This window comes from Mugil cephalus, chromosome 11, assembly GCF_022458985.1.
Source record: "Mugil cephalus isolate CIBA_MC_2020 chromosome 11, CIBA_Mcephalus_1.1, whole genome shotgun sequence".
NCBI lineage: Eukaryota > Metazoa > Chordata > Actinopteri > Mugiliformes > Mugilidae > Mugil > Mugil cephalus.
Genome location: NC_061780.1, coordinates 2243145 through 2265625, shown reverse-complemented (window position 1 = coordinate 2265625; position 22481 = coordinate 2243145). Strand labels below are relative to the sequence as shown.

General features: G+C 39.8%; 1 protein-coding gene across 2 annotated transcripts in view; it reads right to left on the bottom strand.

The window, feature by feature from the left end:
* Positions 1–22481, bottom strand: part of bbs9 (Bardet-Biedl syndrome 9) — a 159529-nt gene that overhangs the window by 89092 nt on the left and 47956 nt on the right. For both annotated transcript variants that reach the window (XM_047599630.1, XM_047599631.1), the window contains 4 exons: positions 17855–17995; positions 16943–17038; positions 16287–16459; positions 15967–16119 (listed from right to left, as the gene is read on the bottom strand). In XM_047599630.1, the coding sequence (XP_047455586.1) occupies positions 15967–16119; positions 16287–16459; positions 16943–17038; positions 17855–17995 (563 nt within the window). The remainder of the gene's footprint in view (positions 1–15966; positions 16120–16286; positions 16460–16942; positions 17039–17854; positions 17996–22481) is intronic.

Sequence of the window (22481 nt, the reverse complement as noted above, 5' to 3'; positions counted from 1 at the left end):
ATCTCGTGTGCGAGGGGGCAGTGTTGGGACTCCTGACAACACATGACCATCACTGTGCAGATTTCCAATTTCCCCTCTCCAGATTTAATTACAAGTGTAATGTGGTAAATAACACGCAAAGATTTGCATGTCTTGAATTACCTGTAAACTTACTAGTTTCCTCCAAATGTACAAAGTAAAACCTTTAGCCAAACACTTCAGATCAAAATTATCCAGGAATGACAAAACAAACCCAGATGACACAACTCACTTTAGGTCTCATGGTTTGTGAGTCCACACACAATAACAGAGCACAGAAACACACAGGGCGAAGATAACTCCTATCCTGTCTGATCATAAAAATATCTTCAAGTTATTTTCAGACTTTTCTCTTCATATGTGCTGTATGTTGCCAATGTGTATGTGGTCTGTGGTGTGGTGTGTGAGCATTTGTGTGTGAGCATATGTGTGTGTGTAGGGGGTACAGTGTTTAGTCTGAAGCCATATTTAGGCTCTCTGGTCCAAAGAGGAGGCCTATAATCACACAGAACCTTTCTCTCTACTCATTACACACACACAGACACATGCACACACAGACACACACACACACACACACACACACACACAGGCCTGTCATTAACAGTTCACACTAACCTCCCAGGCTGCATGCGTACACACAAATGTAATACACACGACAGGCTGTTTGCATGACTACACACATGTTTATGTACAATGCAAGTGTGTGAGTGATCATGTACACACACACACACACACACACACACACACACACACACACACACACACACACACACACACACAAACAGATTTGTCTATCTAAATTTATTACTGGCGTTATTTCGACCACACAAAAATTCATGAAATGAATTAACTCTGTAATGCACAGAGGCAGAAAGATTTTCCAGAAGTTTAGCCTTAGTTTGTCATCATCTGTTATTTTTGAATTCTTCAAGATCTGATGAGCTATCCGATCCCAAGTGAGCAGTTTTAGGTACACGTGTTCAGACCTGGCATTAACATGTGTCTCAAATCCAATCTCAGTTTTGTGTCTGTATTCAAATAAACTCCGACATCATCTGGTGCGTATGGGAATATTCTAACAACTCTTGTCTCTAATGGATCTCTACCACTGCTCCAAACCGAAAACAGTGTTGTTTCATGTGTGTGTGTCAGGTTATTATTTATTGATCTCAGTCCTGACGTTAGTTAGACCTGTACAAATCTCATTAGAATTCCAATCCTGGAAGTTTCCATACACATAAATTCTTCTGCATCAACATGACAACATCAATAATTAACACAGAATCACACTTGTGTAGTCTACTATTAAATATATTAATCTGTAAAGTTTTACTTATTTATCATTATATTTAGATAAAAGCTACAAATAAAGAATATTTTAGAGGGTTCTCATTACTAATGAACTGACGCTGATTTATGTTTTCAGGCAATCATTTATAATAACGCTCATACATTTTGAAATTATCTAGAGTATAATGAAAGTAGTCAATTAAAATGATTTATTATTCTGCCGAGTTGCTTCATATTAAAAAAAAGAAAAAAGAAAAAAAAAGGATGACTGCCACACAAAGAAGTCCTCAAGCTTTTCTAATTACTAGCATGGGAATTATGATTTAGTCCATATCAATTAAAGCTGCAGAGCTTTAAGCTTTATATCATATCAGCATCATTGCTGTGATTCTCTGATAGATAGAAGAAACACCTAGAGTAAAATGAGGTACAAAAGTATTGAAAAAAAAAAAAACTCCCAATGGGACAGACAACATAGTGCACGGTGTCTAGGATCATCAGTCATTTGACACATCATATGATTTCTTGCTTTCTGGTGCCATTGTGATCCAGTGCTAAATTTTCTCCAGGGTTAGTGGTAAAAGGGTGGTAGTGGTAAAATGAAGACACTCCACTTTACTTGTCTAAAACATATTTAACATTCTTTCAAAACCCATAATTCACTTTTAAACATGTTACGTAACGTTAACTCTGGAGGCTGACGAGCCACACCTCTGACCCCAGCAGAGATACAACAGGATGTCTCTACATGGCTGGTTTGCTTTCCTGTTATGGCAGCATCATCTATGTCCTGCCCTCAGGAGCCTCTTTTGAAAATTGTGTCAGTCAGGAGACTAAAAACGAAGCAAAATGAAATGTAATTTTCTAAACCTGGTTAGAATACCACATGAAAATCCTCAAAATGTAGCGCTTCTCTGCTTAAACATGTAGCGGCGTTTTCTTTACTGTCACAAGATAAAATACGACTGGATAGGGCAGTGAGAAAGTTGGGTTCCTGACTGTGTGTGTGTGTGTGTGTGTGTGTGTGTGTGTGTGTGTGTGTGTGTGTGTGTGTGTGTGTGTGTGTACTTGTATCTTGTATTAGTCATGCCGTGCAGACCATGTCTATTTACAGAGGCGCATTGTGGGATCCCACTTCCATTTATGGCAAAAAAAAAAGTCTCTATTAAAGCACACTTTGGTATGATTATTTGATTTAAGGTTTAGGTGAAGGTAAAGGTTAGATTTATACAAAATGACTGTGGTGAGGGTTTGGTTGAGTCTAGAAATTAATGGAAAGTAATGGCAAGGAAGTGAAGGAAACATGAGTGTGTGTGTCTGTAAATGTGTGTATTGTCTGTTTGTGGTGAGAGACCAAAACAAGGCAGTCTAATCCTGGCAGACAAAACACAGAAATCCTGACTACAAATTAGTACTACACACACACACACACATACACACACCACTTCTCTGCAGCTGTGTCTTTTTCACCTGTTTCTGCTCATTTGTTTCTTTTCCTCCACTTAATCTTAGCTTGTTTTCTTTCATATCATATTTGTGTTTTCCTCCTGCCTGTTCCTATTTGTTAAGTTTAATTGCATGCAAATCTGCAGGAAATGGAGTAATGCTTGACCTTAAAAAGTTCCTTGAAGTTACATTCTTGTCTTAATATGAGTTATTAATTTTACTGCAGGATGTTAGAGTTAGACAACTGAATATAAAACAACAGGATTTTTTGTTACTGCACAGTGAGGTACTGCACAAAGATGTCCCAATAGAATGGGATCTTATCAGCATACCAATATGACAGTTATGACATGCCTACTTTTTCATACCATTTTAGAAATGTTGAGAACTCTGCTGATCGTCAATGTCAATATGACATATGATGAGCACTGCTTTCCTCCACCACATCCATTTATTATTTAACAGCTAATAGTTAACTACTGTAAGTTTTTTATATGAAAGAACAGACTGAAAAGACGTCTTTGTTAAAGCGACCCAACACAATTTAACTTAATGTCTTAAGTCCACATGATTTTTGCATTTTTGAAATTCAAAAAAGTTGTTATTCAAGCTTAAGTTCAGTTAGCTCACAATGTTGGTTATGATCTGGTAGCCTGGTGGTAACACAGCATTTGGATTTTTTTTACTGGGCCTTTTTCGTCACATGCAAGTGGATAGACCTACAACCAATAACAGCAACAAATTATGTGACATATTCTTAGTTGTTGTTAAAAGTTATTTCACTGTAAATATTCTTTGCAACAGACTGAATATCTCACTTCTCAACAGTGCAGATGATGTATATGTTCAACACTGTTACTTTTCTGTCTATCACCATATAAAACTAATTTGATTGGCTCAGATGAACTTCAAACGTAGTTTCTCCAATCTGAAATTCCCTCACTTAACTTTTATGTCCGGGGGAACTTTGGAGAGGCAGATGAACGGCATGCTAAACATGTTAATATTCAAATTCAAATTAAACTTAGTTCAAACTCCACTGTGTTGTTACTGAAGTCCTATAATGCTGCTGCACGAACTCCTATTCTTGACTGTGTGTCTTGGACACACATGTCTGCTGAAAATAATTTAAACTGTTTTCCTTTTAAGACAGAAAAAGAGAAGAAAATCTTGAACGTTTACAGACGAACACAGACACATGCATATCCCCTTACACAAATATACAGATGCAGAAACACAACCTGTTCATACACCGTTCCCGCCGGTCCAACACTGAACCACACACTTGATGCAGTCCAGACCAGAGAGACCTGAGAAGCCAACAAACACACACGTACGCGTGCGTGTGCACACACACACACACATGTACACAAACACACACCGTAAGGTTTGAGGTGATGGTTTTGGTTGAGGTCCCACTGAAAACGACACTAATTTGGAGCTAAGGAGCTTTGGCAAGCTGAATCAAAATTCCATAATCCCACCACTGTAAAAGCTGAAAGCTCATTAAAACGCTAGCAATGCTTATGTAAAGCAAATGAGATCAATGCTAACGTTAGTATGATGCTAGCAGTGATAACGCAGTCCACCTTCGCTTAGATCCCTAATCTGATCAAACACACTAGTAGCTACACACACACACACACACACACACACACACACACATATATATATTCATAATCATAAACGCACATTTGCACGTGCAGCTCAAACCACACTGAATAAGTTGTACCCACATACCCATCTGTTGGAGTGTGTGTATGAGTTGCCCCTGCCATGTCTGTTTGCTTTCTCTCAATGGTCTCCTTTGAAGGAGGGACGGGAGGAAAAGAGAGGGAGACGTGAGTGGAGGGAGTAAGAGAGAGAGAGAGAGGGGGGAAAAAAATGAGGAGAACTCTGGGAATTCACTGCAACAAGATAAATATCCTCAGCTTGGCGTCACACGGCCGCCACACTCTCTCTTCTTACACACACACACACACACACACTGATTACAGAGTAAATATGTGTAATCTTATAAATCAGCCATTGTTTGTGAGTCGGAAGAAACAAACGCACATACACAGCATGCAGAGACAGACATGTTGACTTTAGAGAAAGTGAGCTGCAGGAGGTGATCAGTCATGTGGGTCAAACACATAATTCTATGGCAGAAAGAATTCCATGCACATCTGACCCTTAAGGGCCATTCATTAAAACCAGCAAATAGATCAGCCCCTTATTTTAATCTTCCTGGAACAACACTTCTGGTCTCAATATCTTATTGCTCCATCGTAACATCTGGATGATGGTTTTTATATACACACAGAACTACAAGGCAGCAAACATTAGCAAGATGGCGACCCTCAATGCCACTATACTGAGCTTTAAAACCACGCTGCAGGAAACCTATGGGCGCCACAGTCCATATCAACACAGGAAAGAAAGCATGGCAATTACAAACTACTGTTCCAAACTAGCTGGGAAGGAAATTAAGCGTGCATGACAAAACTTTCATGGTGTATGGCTACATTACAAATATTCCATGTCTTATTCTCTTATAGTGAGGACTATGTACACTCAGTAAGAACAGAGCAATGTTTGCTTGATGTGTTTGGATATGTGTTCTGATGTTTTTTTTACGCCCTGAGCACATTTATTACATTCTAAATAACTGTAATGATATCATAAACAGTCTAGCTGAATTCCTCTGCACGTAGTTTATTTACTGAATATATCAAAACCATCACTGTTTTACTTTCAGGACCGGGTGCCATTAAACAGAACACAAATGTGGAAATCTTAAATCAGTGGTGTGGATTGTGTGCCACTGTATTGCAAGAGAACTCTGTATTTTGTACTGTAATTCACAAGTCCATCTGCACCAGCAATAATATTAGTATGCATCTGTAATGTTTGTATTTTCACCAAGCAGAAACTAATAGCCTCTAACAAAAAACTGTTTGACATCAAGTGACCCATACCCAAAGACGTAACACATCAGATCTGACTTTGAAGTTTTTTTTATTCATATACAGTCATACTTTTCATTACATCTGCTACCTAGAACCGACACATAAACACACGCACAAACGTTTTCCAGCCTGTTCCCAAAATCCATTAGCTACAGCTCTGAATGCAGATCTGTATACATTGTTCCAGTATATTATACTTAGACATACTGCCAGTTCGTCCCATTTTGCGTATGGTTTCCATATATGCAGACCACATGACGTGAACCGTACGCCACTATATTTACAGCTAATTAAATAATGGAATGACACATACACACACAGGGACCATTGTTGGAATGGCATTTCCTTACTCAAAAGGAATTTATTCATCAGAACTCAGATGTGGTAAATTTCCTGTCATGTGTGCACAGCATAGATGTGATAGATCTATGACATCTATGCATCAGTGTATATAGTATATTTGCTGCATTTTGGGCAGAAAAGAAAGAACATTAACACAATTTATATTATTTTAGTGGTTTGGACTAATAATTTACTTTATTCTGTTCCATACTGATGCCTTTCTTTAGCCCCACATACTTCATGTTGTGGCTTTTTGTTTGTTTTTTAATCTTTTTAAAGTTATTATGGCTGTATTTAGCTTTAAAATAATTCATCAAATCCTATTTGGCCAGCAGTTATAATCACTTTTATGATGTTTTTACAGTACATTATCCTCTGTGTGGGACATTGCCATTAAAAGCAGAGACGAAACAAGATATGAGAGAATAAGAGAAATGTAAAAAAGGTACTATTTTTCTTGTTTTTTTAATAGTATGCCCCTACCTCATATTGTTGTAACATTTTACTTAAGGTCTTGTTTTTATAACACTGACCAGTCAACGTTAACGCATTACCGCCCTATCACTACACTCACTAGTGCAGAGCACAGAACACAAATGGAGTTTTTCAATCGTCACTTCACTGTGGTCTCTTAGTTCACAACGTCATTGAAAGCACAAAAGTTTACAGTTCGTGGTCGACAGCATTAAACTCCACACATTGTCTTGTGAGCTGCAAAGTTGATTTCATTTACTCTACAGCTAAACAAAAGCTTCCCCTGACCAAAGCAGAATGTAAACAGCAGAACTGCTGCGGTTTTATAAGCTATAGTCTAAACTTTGCTGCCAGAAAAAACAGTTTTGAGACGGCAACAGACAGAGAGTCAGATTTGACCTCTGACACCAGACACAGTGAGTCTCGGTCCAGGATGGTTAACAGCGACGGCCAAAGCTGCTGACTTCAGTCCACTAAGAGTGCAAAGTCACATCTTGGCACTGAACTATCAGACTGTTTAATTAAAGCAACAAGAAAAAAAATCTTCCAGCCTATAATCTCTGCTTTTCTAATCTCCTCCCAGCGTGACAGCTTTCCAACATGGATGACTTATTAAATCTCTGCTTGGTGCTCAGCAACAGGACACAATGAGAAATGATGTGGTAAGCACGGTGGGAAACTTCTCAATATATTCACTAGCGAATACTTGACTGTTGTAGCAAGAAAACTGACAACAAGAACCCAGATTGCTGTTTATCATTACAGAATATTACATTGTTGTGTTTTATATTTTTACTTTATTGACAAGGGACTTGTTCTGACTCATTCCCATGTTTTGTTTTTCACTTTTGTTTTTACTTCTTTCATTACCCTTGACTTTTTTCTCTGCTTTTCAACTATCAAATTTAAATGTACATTCATCCCGTTTCTTCTTTGTTTCATTGTCACTATGTCATATTTTTAATTTGTTCTTAATATATGTCATATTCGTTCAAATTCAAGTCATTCTCTATGCTTTGGATTTTCTTTTACTATTTCCCTTCCTGGCTCTGCTCATCTTTGACATGATTAATTCACATTTCTCTTTCTCTGTTGCCTTTCCCTCTCTTTGGTCTGTCCTCCGTGGTACAGTGGAGAGATGGGATCACTCTGTGGTTTGCAGGAAAGCAGTCAGATGAAAGCAGATGAATAGGAAGAGAAACAGACAATAAAAGTCAGATTTGTTCTTTGATTGTTTCAGCTGTGGGATCAGAGGATGAGATAGAGGGGAAGAAAAGAGGAGGAGATCTTTTACTCTCCAATTTCTTTTCATCTGACTTCTATCTCTGTCACTTTATTTACATTTTATTTTTGTGTCCCTCTCTTTGCAGATCTAAATGCTTTTTTCTTATCTCTGTCTCATATTTTGCATAATTTTGCATTTTAATATAAAAGAAAAGAGAATCCTCATTGTGTCAACATGTATTCAAAACAGAGATCCATCTACTGTCTTTGCACGGTATTCCTTCTTTTCTACTTTTGCACTTGTCCGTTCTCATGTCGTAATCCGTGTCCATATTCCTGTATCCCTCAACGCCTTCCATCCACCTCATCTATCTCCCCTTTGACGTCTTAACATTTAGTATATGCATTATTCTCATTCTTTGTGTGTCAATGTCATTTTTGTATTTGTCTTTTCATCTCTCCATCTCCTCTATCTTTCTCTGAATTTCACTCTCTGACCCCTCCTTGACAGTCTTTTACCCCTCCTCCTTCTGACCACATCCATATGTGAATAATAAAGTCTCCTCGAGCTCCACCACATCTATGAGGAAATCCTCTGGCAGGTCGTCTATGTCGCTCTGATAAAGAACAGCACAGATGCTTCATCCATTGCTTTTCTCTTGCTCCCGCTGTTTTTTGTACTTGACTTTCATACGAGAACTTGTGTTGGGCCCAGAGCTGTGGCCTAACCCTGGTGGAACCAATATGGATTGTGTGCTAACCCACCCACAACCGCTGCTGCTTTAATGAGCCTGAACCTGATTAAAATCTGGGAAAGATAAATAAAATGGAACCTGGCCTGATCAAGCCTAGGGGAATTAAATGAAATTCGAGCCAGACTTGGCCCAAACCTAGTTTGGTGGTCAGGGCAGGGCAGATTTGGTTTGGGCAGGGAAGCAAAGCTCTGTCACTAACATTTATCTGATCCAGCTGATATTACAAGACTAAATGCCGAAAACATTTTAACTTTAAACATACTTTTTAACCTAATGCTACCTAGAACTGAAAGGAAGCTCTGTTTATACACAAAATAACTGAATAAAACAGACAAGGCCATCTGCTTTATTTGTCCATGACTAATCAAAGTTGGAAGGCAGACAAGGAGAAAAAACCCAAAACTGCAGGAGTGTTAAGAAAAACATGAACCTACCAACCGATGATCATAATGAAGTGGACAACAACCTTTTACTAACATATTCGTAGACACAGCAGGATCAAGCCTCAGTGAAACTAATAATATGCAATTAATTCTCGTATTAAAGGTAGACTACAGCTAGCTATGTCTGTACGCACACTAGTGCTGAAGAGTTGCGAACGGTGGGTTTTTGGAGCTTCCATGCTGACAACAGATGTCTGAAGCAGCAAAAAAACAATGCCAATGATAACAATGAGAGAAAGCTAAAACACTCAAATAGCAGGTTGCAGAGGACACTATGGAACAGGATGGATCAATCAGGTAAATGTCTCCAAATGATGACATTCACAGTGAACATTTGATACATTGCTTAAAGGAAAATATTGATACCAGAAGCACTCTGAACTTCTGGCATCCTGAAAGGGACAATAGTTGCGTCTCCATTACACTTTTTCGTCAAATAAAAACAATATTTGTGAAATTCTGTGTTTCGTGAATGAGCTGTAACTCTCATAAAGTCTCCCAGTATCCCTTAATTGTCTTAAAAACTCATCACATAAGATTTCGCTTTGAGGAAATGGACTCCAAACGAACTGGTCACATGACCCCTGTATCATCTGCAGTGATACTGGTGACAGGGAAATGTGGAGAAGTGTTTCCATTGCACTCTTGTTATAAACTGTTATCAGTAAGTCTGGAAAAACCACCTCACAGGAGCATAAAAGTGTTTTAGCGATATTTCAGAGGTTAATGGAAATGCAGCAATGACAGAATATGAAAATAAAATAAAATTCCATGAGTTGTAGTGATGACGGGTTAAAAAGGAGTTGAAACAATGTTAACTCTTAGGTGACCACGGATGGAAGAGTCTGATCACGTGAGTTCAGACGGGGTGGCAGCATTGTTGACAGGGTTTGCTTGTCCTTTAACAAGAGGAATAGCTAGCTCTAGCTACATACTAGCAATATATTTATATTCATCTCATTTTGCCTGGAAATATTAGGCAACCAGAGCCTGGAATGTCTACTAGAGACCAACAACGCAACATATCGATGAGCAACAAACTGTTATGTGTGGTCAGGGCTGAAGAAGTGAAAAGTAATTTTGTAAAGCACTAATTTTGAAAAGAGACTCTTTGGGTGTTTAAATTTGAAGATCACAGGACAGGATATTCAATACTGTAAATTTGATAAATCAGGAGGGGGAAAAAATAAAAATATTGGTTAAAGGAAAGGAAAACTTTCTCTTTTTTAGTTGCCTATCTGCCTGTTTGAAGACTGGCTCTGTGAGTCTGTGTTCCAGTGTGTGTGCGTGTGTGTCTGCAGGTATAGCTGGTTTTGCTGTGGCTCCTCATCAAGAGATAAAAAGACAAAATCTCACACCCAGGAGACAGCCGACCACCATCAGACATACACACAGTGGCATACACAGAACACCGAGTGTCAGTCAGATGAATGAAAGACAGCCATTCATTGATAAGACAGACAGTCACATAAACAGTCTGTCTGAAGGAAAACAAACCAGGCCACGGCCACCCCTCTGTGCTCCATTCAGCCTCAAGAAGGGTCTCAGTGTGTGAGATCAGGAGAGAGAGCGAAAGAACCGATGGGTGAAAATGCGTGTGTGTGTGTGTGTGGTGTTTGTGGGGTAAAATATCTCCTGGGGGGAGTCAGAAAATTATTGAGTGGGAAAGACACAGAGCGAGAGAGAGGAAGTTTCTCAGCTCCCATCGGTCCTTTAATCTGACACAAACGCACAAGGCACCTAAGAGGCTGCCATTCACACCACATAAACACTCACTACCTTTACATGAACACACACTTGTTAATGTTTTAACACACCAACACTCAACTGAGAGCGCAAGCCTGGGTGCAAGTTCCTCAAGATACAGTGTTTCAAACATAGATTTACAGGCATTCAGAAAAATACACACATCTGAGGGCGTTCATGTGCACACATGAGTGGGGTATGTTACCCACACCAATGAAATACCTCAGTTTTCCACAACCAAAATCTTCGAATAGCCTTCTTTATTGTATATGGAAATCTTAATTTTTTTCTTAATTTCTTAACACAAAGCATCTGTGCAAGAACATCTGAACAAACATTCAGTTCTTGATAAAAGTCTTGAGAATTGATACCAAGCCACAGTAAAACAATTCTGATCTGTATGTTTCCTCTTCCTTCCTGTTGTAACTGAGAAGAGAGTAGGAACTTGGGGTGGGTTGGGTCCCAATCATATTTAGCCTGTTGGGGTTCAGGTATGGTTTAGTTGTATTGCTGTGGGTCTATGTGTGTCTGCATGGATCCAGCAGGCTTCTGTCAGCTCTGATCACACACTGTAAGACAATCAGTATAGAAAAAAAGAAATCTTTCTCTAACGACAAGAACTCTGAGATTCTGACTGCTTGCATTGCACGTTTTGAAAAAAGCAACTATTAATTGGTGAATTTTCTATTGTCTCTATTGTTTTTTGCCTTTCTTACATTATCAATTCTGTCATTTCAATATATTTGAACTGTCCTTGAATAGGATTTCTTTTCTTTATTATGCTTTGAGTGTCTCTTTTAACTTTTTGAACTCCCCAATACACCAACTGCACATCCACATGTAGGTAAAGAAACAGCCAGACATGATTCTGCTACACGCACATACAGAGAATAGACACTGTATATGAACACAGTCAGTGATATCCAGAAATCCATCCTTGACATCACAACTGTATATGACCACATCTAGCAAAATCTGATTAAACACATTACTGCATGCATGCACACACACAAATGGACAAATTAAACACAAGTACACAAACACATGCTGTACACGCTTGCTTCAAATGCGCACTTCCTCATGTACTCTTGGATACACACATATAGACACAGGCCGTGAGAGGCCTGACTGTTAATGGCGGTGGTCCTACTCTCCACAGTGGGATCTGTGTTTAGCCATGTTTAGGGCTCCATTTGGGGCCAGATAAATCAAGATGCTGTCTACCAGAAGCCTCCATTAGGGGCCCTGCGAGGCCCCTGGACGGCCTGTCAGTCACCCCGTCAGTCAGCGAGCCGCCCTCTTCCAGCGTTTGAACTCATAATTACAGGGAAACTCAGCTTGGCTTGGCCCGGCTTGGCTCCCGAGGCCCCCCACCACCTCCCACACAGCAGTGCTTGCTAGCCCCGCGCTAATGCTAATACTAACAAACGACGGACGTTTCACCTCCAGAGGAAACACCGCTGAGGAAAATATTTATGGAAACTGAAAAGTCTCTCCCTTTTTTTCAGCCCTCTCTGGCCTTTTCTTCATCCGTTTCCACAAACTCTTTCAGGGCTTTTAGTTTTTAGTTCTTTGAGTGACAGCCCTGGGTTCCCCCTTGAATTTCAGAGGTTAGTGAGATAGAGCGAGTAACACTAATGCCAGGCTAACCTCTGGCAGCCATAGATTAATCAAAGACCAGTTAAAGGGGAGAGCGCAAAACACAGGGGCTGTGATGACGGATGGTTTTTTAAGGAGTGACATGAGAGGGAGGTGGAGGAGAAACACACCTCCAACCAGGACAGAAGACAGAAACACTCAGAGCAGAGCTGGAAATTACCTTCAGCCTGCAAACAAACTAGGGAATTTGTTCATAGCTGGTTTGTCTTCTCTACTAGCTACTGTGACACATTACAAACAATCCTTCATGGGTCTTAAGCTATTCTGCAACTCATCCATCACTTTCGGCCGGTTCAAGCATTGGGTGTATTTTGGAATCTGGCCACTGTAGTCGGCAGATGAAAAAGTTTCTTGAGCTTTACATGTACACACACACACATAAACTCAGACGTGGCTCACTAGCTCTCAGGAATCCATGAATAAAATATAGGCTCATAAAGGCAGCATGAACAATGGAAATATTATCCTCCGCTGCATAAATGCACAGCCAACCACAGAATATTCTCATGGGGAGCTCATTCCTCTTATCTCTGACGGTTCGTCGGCGATGGCCGGCCGATGCATGTGGAGACACACATCGCTAACGAGGGGGAAATCCTCCCCCCCCCCCATTCACCAAGATTGATGCAGAAAATTTACTCGGCAGACATTCCTCCGAAGCTAAATGAAAGAGGTGCCTGGTTCACCAGCATTCCTGATTGGCCACACATTCCTTTACCATTCCACCAACAGTGTGATTGCAGGCTTCAAAGTTTCTGCTTTCTAAACAATTTAACAAGGTTTCACCTGTGGAGGTTTTGACCAAGGTTTTCAAAAGACTGGTAGCGTTTTACAAAAGATCATGGAGGGAGAAGTGAAGGAACAATGTCTTACCTTCACACGTTGAGTTAACGTGCAACTCATGACATCAGAAGCTACAAGCAGAACTTGAAGTGAATGGCTGTGAGATCAATAAAATCAAATGAATTTGATTTTAAGCCTAGCCAAAGCCAATGTCAAGCATTCTAATAAATAAAAGGCTGTGACGTATCCTCACACAATCTGTCCTGTTCAAGAAGTCAAACTGCTGAGCTGGCTCTGGCCTCAGCAGTATGACTCTTAATACTGACATGAATTATTAATTTGACGCATTCATCACTCTTCCGACCAGCCGTCGATAGCCTCCATTATGGCGGGTGTGTATACATTACAGAGTGTATAGTGTGTCAGAAACTTCCCGCATACGAGCCGCTGCATAGCGGGAAGACAGGAAGAGAGGGAGAGAGAAAGACGGAGAGAAAGAAGGGGTGATGGACAGGAGTGACAGCAGAAAGCATTAGCATGATGAGGCATAGTCGTGATTTCAGAACTACAAACCAGCTTGAATAGCACGGGACAACGACGTTCTGACAGCTGATTCACATGCTGACTGGAAGCCGACAGTGTGAGTTATAAGGTTACACAAGTTTTATAGTGATGAATATAGTTTATGTACAAATGGAAATAGAATGACCTCTAGTGAATCTTTGGAAGCAAGTGATATGATCTTATTATAGTGAGATAATGAAACCAAAGAGAAATTACAGCACTGACATGTGATTTTTCAAATGAAACACCAAAGTTATCAGTGATAATGAGGCCAGAACAACAACAAGGCTCAATGTTCTTTTACTTCACGTCGTCCATCTTTATATCCAGACTATGGTGTGAAGTCACAACAAGGTCAAGGAAAAGTTTCAGACTTTTGACTGAAACTGTAGAAACATAATACGTCAACGTGAGACAAAAAATAACTGTAAGATCATTAGATTCAGCTTGAAATACATGTCTCAGAATTGTCAGCATGATTGGTGAATTTTCAATGAAAGTGAATCTAATTGACTGTAAAAGACGTTATAGAAATGCACACAAAGCATTGCAGAGATCAGTGTGATGTTTGGCATGATTGATTATATTCTACTTCCTACATGACTCATGTAAATATGTTAAGGTAGATGGAAACTGTACGTGTAGCTTGTTTTATCTGGTTTCCATCCTATTTCTTCAAAGTAATGGGACACTTTTTCCCAGATCATTGATTTCAGCCAGTACTAAAGTCAAGGTGAGACCATAGCAGCATAGTCGGTATTTGAAACAGCTGAGCGGGGGCACAATAAGGTTCACATGAATGTAATTTTAGAAACTTAATCCGAGTTCTCAGAACAATTACAGTTTTGATATATTTACGGAAATTATCAGTTGATTGTTCATTTTTAATCACTGTATATCAAGCCTAATAGTATTGCCGGTGAAGAATGATCGCGCTAAGTGCTGCTGATTAAATGGTTACGGCGGCAGACTTTTAACGGGGTGAGCGTATTAACATTTAAGGCAGACTTGTTTAGATCAGGCTCCTTGATTGCTTATCTTGGCAAGAACCGAGCCAACCTAAGGTGAACACAGTTTATTTGGGTTAAAACGGCATTAAGAACTTCAACAAGCTCATTCATTTCCTCTCATTAAGCTCCAACAAAGTCTCAGAACTCTGAAAGTCGATTTGCATTAAATGAATGTAGAGTGGCTCTGATCAAACAGAGCGAACGGTGACGTACTGACAGCTTCAGCAGCTAATGAAGAGGTGATGTCACCCAGGCTTGCTATGTTAACAAGAAGCTAATGGACGGTGGAAGGGATGACCGCCAAGTCAGCCTTTAGAGTAAACAGCAGAGGCAAGCAACCATCACTTTGTCTCACTCACCCAATATCACAATGACACTAATAAAGTTCCGCCCTCCCAAACAGGAAAGTTAAACAAAGGGTGAGACAAAAGCTTTAAAGTCTGTGTTGTTTTACAATCAGATTTATACAAACCTCGACTTCACTGCACACATGTACACTCACACTAAACCTTCACCCCAAGTCCATATACATTCAACAAAAAACCCTTCTTGAAATGGTCGTCAATAGCATAAATGGAATAGGACACACTGAGACACACAGGGATGATGTGTCTGTGCACATTTTATCCTGGTGATTTCTGGACATGCTCTATTAAGGCTCACACCCAGTTGGATGCACAAACACACAAAGACACACACATAGTCACATTTTTTAACCAGATATGACCTGTGTCTGATACACTTAAGCTCATGTATGATCGCTTCTCACCGACCTTTTGGACCTTGTAGTTGTTTTGTATATGTGCCAGGCTGCAGTGACCAAGTTAATCATTCTTAAATTCCTCACCCCAAATATCTGAAACAAGCAGAACATAAAAAGTCTGCTAGCGCATGGATGGAGCATGCTGTGTTTGCTGTCACCACTGTCCGTTTGAAAATAAACCACCATCCCACGATCACCATGGTGGATTCGGTCCAAGCCCTCGCGATAAATGTTTGTGGAATTCTGTGTCCGCATCATACGTCAATCAAGCATATGAATCACTCCCATTGGTTGTCACCTCAGAATTGAGATTTGTTTAACTTGGTCCCGGTCCATTTCAGATTGCCAAACGTTATGGCTAGAACTTACTAAATTTTGTCTCTCCTCAACTGGCTCTTGTCAAAAAATACATTTCTTCATTCAAAATCCGTTTGTGGTTAGATCTGATGAGCTGCAGACTTCTATCAAGCAAAGCTTTGTGTGTGTGTGTCTGACCTGGCCGTAAGTGGCGTCCAGCAGTGTGTCCAGGTTCTGCAGTGGTGCTGGGGTTTTGTCCTTGAATCGAGTCAGCAGGCGGCGCTGGATGGCTCTGAACTGGACCGCTCGCTCCGACAGCAGGTCCTGATACTGCTGAGCACTGACACGCAGCTAAAACACACACAGCCACATGCTGGTCAAATAGCTGGTTTCAATTCATATCAGACAAAAAAGCTACTAAACAATATCAGATTTATTTGTATTTGCTCTCTTACAACGATCGATTTACAGTCAAATTTGACATCTAAACTGAAACCCTGATTTTGTGGTGTTTATACCTGGAAGTGATGGTCTACAGACAGGAAGTACTCCTGGAGGGGGAGTGGTCCACTGAAAATTTTCTTGAAGTCCTTGATTCCCAGTTTGGAGAAATGCTGGTCAAACCTCTGAACCAGCTCCTTCACCACCAACCACATGTCCTCAAAGCTGTCACTCTGGATACGGTAACGTTCTAGTAAACGAACAACAGGCTCACTTAACTGACGCTGAATAACATGTACAAGGTATCAAGGTTAGTCCTCAAAGCTGTCAATGGATATGATACATGTCATAAAGTCTTTGTGACTGTCTGTTGATGTTTGTCAATGTCACCTTATAAGTATATACTACTTCATAGTAATAATACAAGTCACCTTATACAAAAGGACTCACAGACGGATAGTACCATGTATTTAAAGTTGTTTTAAAACATAATGGATTCACATTTAAAATATGTGTCTTTAGTGGTTGTTATTTTATTATTACAATATTGTAAAATATTAGAGATGTATCAAAAGGCCACTGAAATACACCTAAGAGGCATTAACAACTATCGAGCAGGAGTAGATTTGCTTTGGAAATGGCAAGGCTTCTTCTAATCCTGCATTTAAATCAGGTTAGATGGAGGCAACCAGTGTTTCAAGTCCCGTCCCGTTCATCTTGCAGTTACACTCACGGGAGGTCTTGGAGGCCAACACGGTAACCTTGGCTCCTGACAGAAACTGGAAAGCCAAACTGTTCCCATCCTTATCTTCAGATTTTGCTGAAAACTCTGTGGAGAGAGACAGAAAGACACCAAACAGCGTGATGAGACAGATAGGACAGCCTATCATGATATGGGACGCCAGCAAAGGCGAACAAGATACAGTCGCACTGAGACACAAAATATAAGCTTGTACAAATCCCTCTTCATACAAGAGGCACACAATGAGCACTGAGTGGGTTTAGACGTGCTGACTGCAGCCGATCGCCAGATAACTGTGGGAACAGGACGGGTTCACAGAGCACACAAAGAAGCACAAATAAACAAATATGCAGAATTATACTGGACTTGTATGAAGATAACACGCAGGAATACATAAATCTTGATTTGTCAAATAAATGGAGACACACAGGTACACATCTCTCTCAGTCTGTCCTTCCCAGCTTTCTGACCAGACTTACATCAGCTGGGAATGTGTAACGCCCTCAAGTGGCTGCGACATTACTTCTCAGCCATTTAAAATCTTTAACTGTCTGGTCGTGTTCAGTATTGTACAATAACATCTGTGTGTTTCATGACTGAATGAATATTAGCCTAACATTTGCCATATAAAAAAACATTCTTCTCATTTACATAAACACAAGAAACTATAGAAAACAATTACAGTTTAGCAAGCTCCTCAAGGAAAATAATTGTGAACCACCAACTAGTTTCAACTACTGGACAATCCACATCCATGTCAATATCATACAACAGCTTAAACAGAACAATGTGTTTCGGTTTAAAGAAACTGAAATGCAGAACCTTTATTGTTTGTTAAACTGAGAACAGCACATCATCAGAATGCATCTTTGTGTATATATATACTAAGTGCGGGTGTGTTACCTTTGAACATAGAACTGAGGTCAACTGGTGGCTGGTTGGTGTCCACTGTGATTTTAAACTTAGTGGCTTTAGCTGGAGATGATGGTATGCAGACCAATGCCAGAGGAAGACTGAACCTGGACTGGAGAACCCTGGGAACTCCTGAGAAAAAGTAAATATGCAAAAAATTAAAAAAAAAAAAAAAAAATCTTCCATGTCGTAGAACTGCTACTAAGGTGCATGTCTTCTACTGTTAACCAAACACATAATATGAACTACAGAGTCGTTCTACAATGTATTACGCTACACTCCCTCCCTTGTCGGTGTGAAACACAACCTTAAAGTCAGTCCCCCCCTTAAGTGGGCCATCTCCGCCAAAGCCCCCTACAGCCCCCCTACAGTGGAGTCAGAGGAGGCCGCCGCAACGCCTTTTAGGCTTTCTCTCCAAACAGCAGTCAGGTTAACATTTGTTAACACAGTCAACACTGCAGATATTCAAATTACACGAGTATCTCAGAGCTACGAGACCGAGAGACTCAACATCAACAACAGGAGCGCAGAAGTCTTTGTCGGAGATCCGAAAAGGAAGTCTTGTGAAAAGTGAGGACAATTTTTTACAAGAAAAAAAATGAAAAACTGAAGAAGAAAGGGAGGGGATGAATTAAGGCCAACTACAGCTATTTTCTGAGTCTGAGCAGTGCTGAGCTTGGCAAAAATCTACACTTAGCTAGAATAACAGAGTGAGGGAAAGGAGGACGGAGGAAAACAGTTGTTAAAAAGCGACGGCGCGAGGTAACCAGAGGAGGGGAGGTGAGCTAACGACAGGAGAGGGAGAAAACCTGAGTCCAGCAGAAAAACAAGGGGAAATAAACTAGCATGAGAGAGAAACTGAAAGAGTAATAACACAAGAATTGACAGCTGGGGCAGGAGCGAGGGATGGTTTAATTATGGAAAGTTCCAGGTTATTACAGATAGCAATAATTAGCCATAACTACTGTGCACCTTTTCCTTCCAAACGAGCAATTACTGAGTGATTATGTGAATAATTTAATTTGGTTTGAATACATGAACTGAGGCTGAGAGAGAAGAAGGGGAGAGGGAAAGCCAAGGAAAACAGCAGAAAACAGAAGAGAGGAAAGGGGTGAGAAAGAAAATGGATGTGGTTTAAGAAAAAAAGGAGGACTGTGGTCAACCCTCTTCTCTCCCAACTCGCTTAATTTCTCAGTGACCCTTCGTTCTGGATGACTGAGTAGTTAAACAACAGATCACATACACCAGAGAGGGTTAGATACACATAGTGTCACAATGAATATGCAGGAAACATACAAAAATCAGTGTTCAGAGCTGTTAGGAATGCCTTTTATTGTAGTCTGTGTTTTTTCCTTTTTTTTCTTTTCCAACATCCAGTCAGCTCAGACTCTTCAATGTTCAATTTCCTTACAAGCTGCTGAACAGTGACAAATTCAAACACATTCATTTAAGTTACTGTTTTCCTCATTTCACTTGGAGATAAAATATTTCTATATTTTACTACAGTCATTCACTAATCATACGTATTGCAAATATATCATGTAGGGTAATTTTTCAGGCCACACAACAACTATGTTTTAACGCAACACTGGCGGTAATCAGGGCGGACATGATGTACACTGTGACGGATTGCCTGACTCAAGCAAGTTTACCGTCTGTCCAAGCTGAATTTCATAACATACTAAAATAAATTAAACCACTAGTTGCCTGAAAGGAAAAAAAAAAACACAGTGGAACGCTTTAGATTATCATCGCTAAGGTAAAGTATATATGATATGTAGTGAATGGATAAACACTGGAGGCAGAAACTGGTATGGCCCTTTTAAGGACCACCTGTTAAAGTCATACTTGCTCTGAGAGCACAGAGTTGTGGTGTCAAAACTGAAACTTTAACACGGCACAAATGTTCTGCTTAAATGTCCTCTGGCTGAATATCAAACATTCAATATGAAAAAAAGTTTACATGCCTCTCTGTAGGGCTCAATGGAGACTATACAGAAAGAAAATCAGTCATTTTATTTTGTGTGTGAAAAAAAACTAGTCTTGCAGAGGACCGATTATTTTTATTAATGGTAGGAAATCTGTTCATCACATCCATTACGTGTCAAGAAACTCTGTCCTTTCCCTCCAGTAAAAAGAGGAGGAAATACATTTACATGATAACAGTTAGATGAGGAGAGAACAGATAAATAATCTCATTAGAGGAAGAAGGGATGTGGGGAAAGAGAGAATATAGGATGGTGAGATGGAAGGATAAAATAAAGGAAGAGGACGGGAGTAGAGGTCATGACAGGCTCGAAAAGTCCAGGGGAAACAATGTTTCTCCTCAAATTCAGCTTTGCCATTCGCTAGTCGCCACTTTGTGTGAGTGGTTGTAAATCTTGGCTTGTTCCATCCACCTCACAGCGGTACATTCCCAGATCGTCGTTACTAGGTTACACCCATAATACTGAGATTTACCTGCATGGTGAGTGTGTATTAGTGTAAGTGTAGGAGCTTTGCAATTTCACTTTTTTAAAAAACAGAAAAACACTTTCAAGACACATACATACATACATACAAATATATACATACACACACACACACATACACACACACACATATATATATATATATATAAAACAAGGAAACACACATGTGTCCAACTTCGACCTATATCCATAGACTGTATAAGGATGGACAAGGAACTACTCTGAACTAAAGTGGAGGACGAGGCTGTGGCCATAGATGCAGCGTAAATGTTTGTCTGATATCGTCAGTTTTCCCTCATGTGTGAATCCTTTTATACTTTCTGGACATTGTTAACTCAAACAGGCTTCACTGGCACATAATGTTATCATTTCCAAATGGCAGAAGAGTAATTTGTATCTGCTAAAGTCATAGGCTGAGCCACGTCACCTACACCAGATCAGAATCTGTCAGCATTACCATGGCAAAAAGAATGTATGTTGCACCATACATACGTTTCAGATGTTACTCTTTAAGTCAGCTGAGGCAGCGAGAAAGAAATCTTTCTAGAACTGAGTCCTGAGACTGAAGCCCAAGACTGAGTTGGTGACTAAACACAATTCACAATAAACTGAAGTTACTGTGTTTGTCTTACAGATACTGTCTGCACTGAAGTTTTTTTATGTATGTGACCCCAAAGATACATCACATCATGAGAGAATTTGCATGCAATAAGACTGCAGAAAAAAAAGTCTTTACAGTTGTTAATTCCACTTAAAATCCCAGCTGACAGCTACTACTTTTATACCTCCATTGTAGTGTCATCTCAGAGGAATGATTCCAATTATTTGTGTGTGTGTGTTTGTGGTGTGTTCAAGACAGAGGGGAACAGAGAGAGCGAGAGACCACATAGTTTATTTGAGTAGAGGACCACTGTACAGTATCAGGTTCTTACCACAGCTGCAGTGATGTCACTCACATGTGTGTATCAGGGGTGTGTGTGTGTCTGAATATCCTGCATTACTTAGTGGCAATAAATGAGAAGAATGTCCTGGTGGGTAATTTGTAAGGTGTTTCTTATAAAAACTTAATAATACCTTTTCCAAAATATAACAATACCTGTGCTCAGTTCTGAGAGGAAGAATAGTTTTAAAGTATTTTAACTCAGTTTATATCAATATTCTAAGACCTTAAATAAAATATCTCTCACTGCTCAACAGATATTTTATGGTTGAGGTCGAATTTAGTTTAGGTCTTTCCACAGAGCGGTTCCAGTCAGTAACCACAAAAGGTGATGTGACTATATCTCTTTGGAAGAGTAATCCCCTTGTTCACCTGTTGATGAGTTACGTTATCAGTCTGTTCCAGTCAGAAGTGACGTTTTCCCTGTTTATCGAAAAATTGTTACTGTAAATTATCGTGGAATGTTACAGAAAACTGAGCCTTGCTTAATGCCTATATGAAGTGGAAGAGGAGAGAGCATGTAGTGCACTCTAGGTAATGTAGTGTAAGTGCCCTTATGAATGAACAGGAGAAGGTGTAGACAGCTTTTGAGAACTCCTGGTAGGACAGAGTATGACAGGAAAACTCCCAGCATATCAGACAGACTGTGTACCAGAGAGTACCGATCCATTTATGGCAGTGCTTTTGCATAATATTGTGGTGGTTATTGTGAAACCTAGTTTGCTTTGCACTGCAATATATTTTTACTTTATAATATATTAGGTTTGATTATAGAAGCTCTTTTATGTATACATTGATCAGTTTCAGTACAGAATGTAGGACTACAGCGTTATGTAAATTTGTCCAGCTAGCTTCTTAGCTGGAATAAAAGATATTCACTGGGCATTACACATGTCATGTGGTCAGCACATGGTTCATGAAAAGAAATATAACTTCCCACACAAAGTCGCTGCTGTTACTTATATGGAGTAACTATGGTCCTGAAGTGAGGGTGTCAGATTAATTTAAGTTCAGGGGCCACATGTAACCCAATTTGATCTCCAGCAGCCAGACCAGTAACATAATAATCTATAAAAAACGACAACATTTTTCCTAGAAAAAGTGCAAAGACGTAAAAGTACATTATGGAAATATGTACATTTAATGAACTATTCTTTTACAAAACATTTTATGAACGACCTGAAATTTCTTAAGAAAACCACATGCA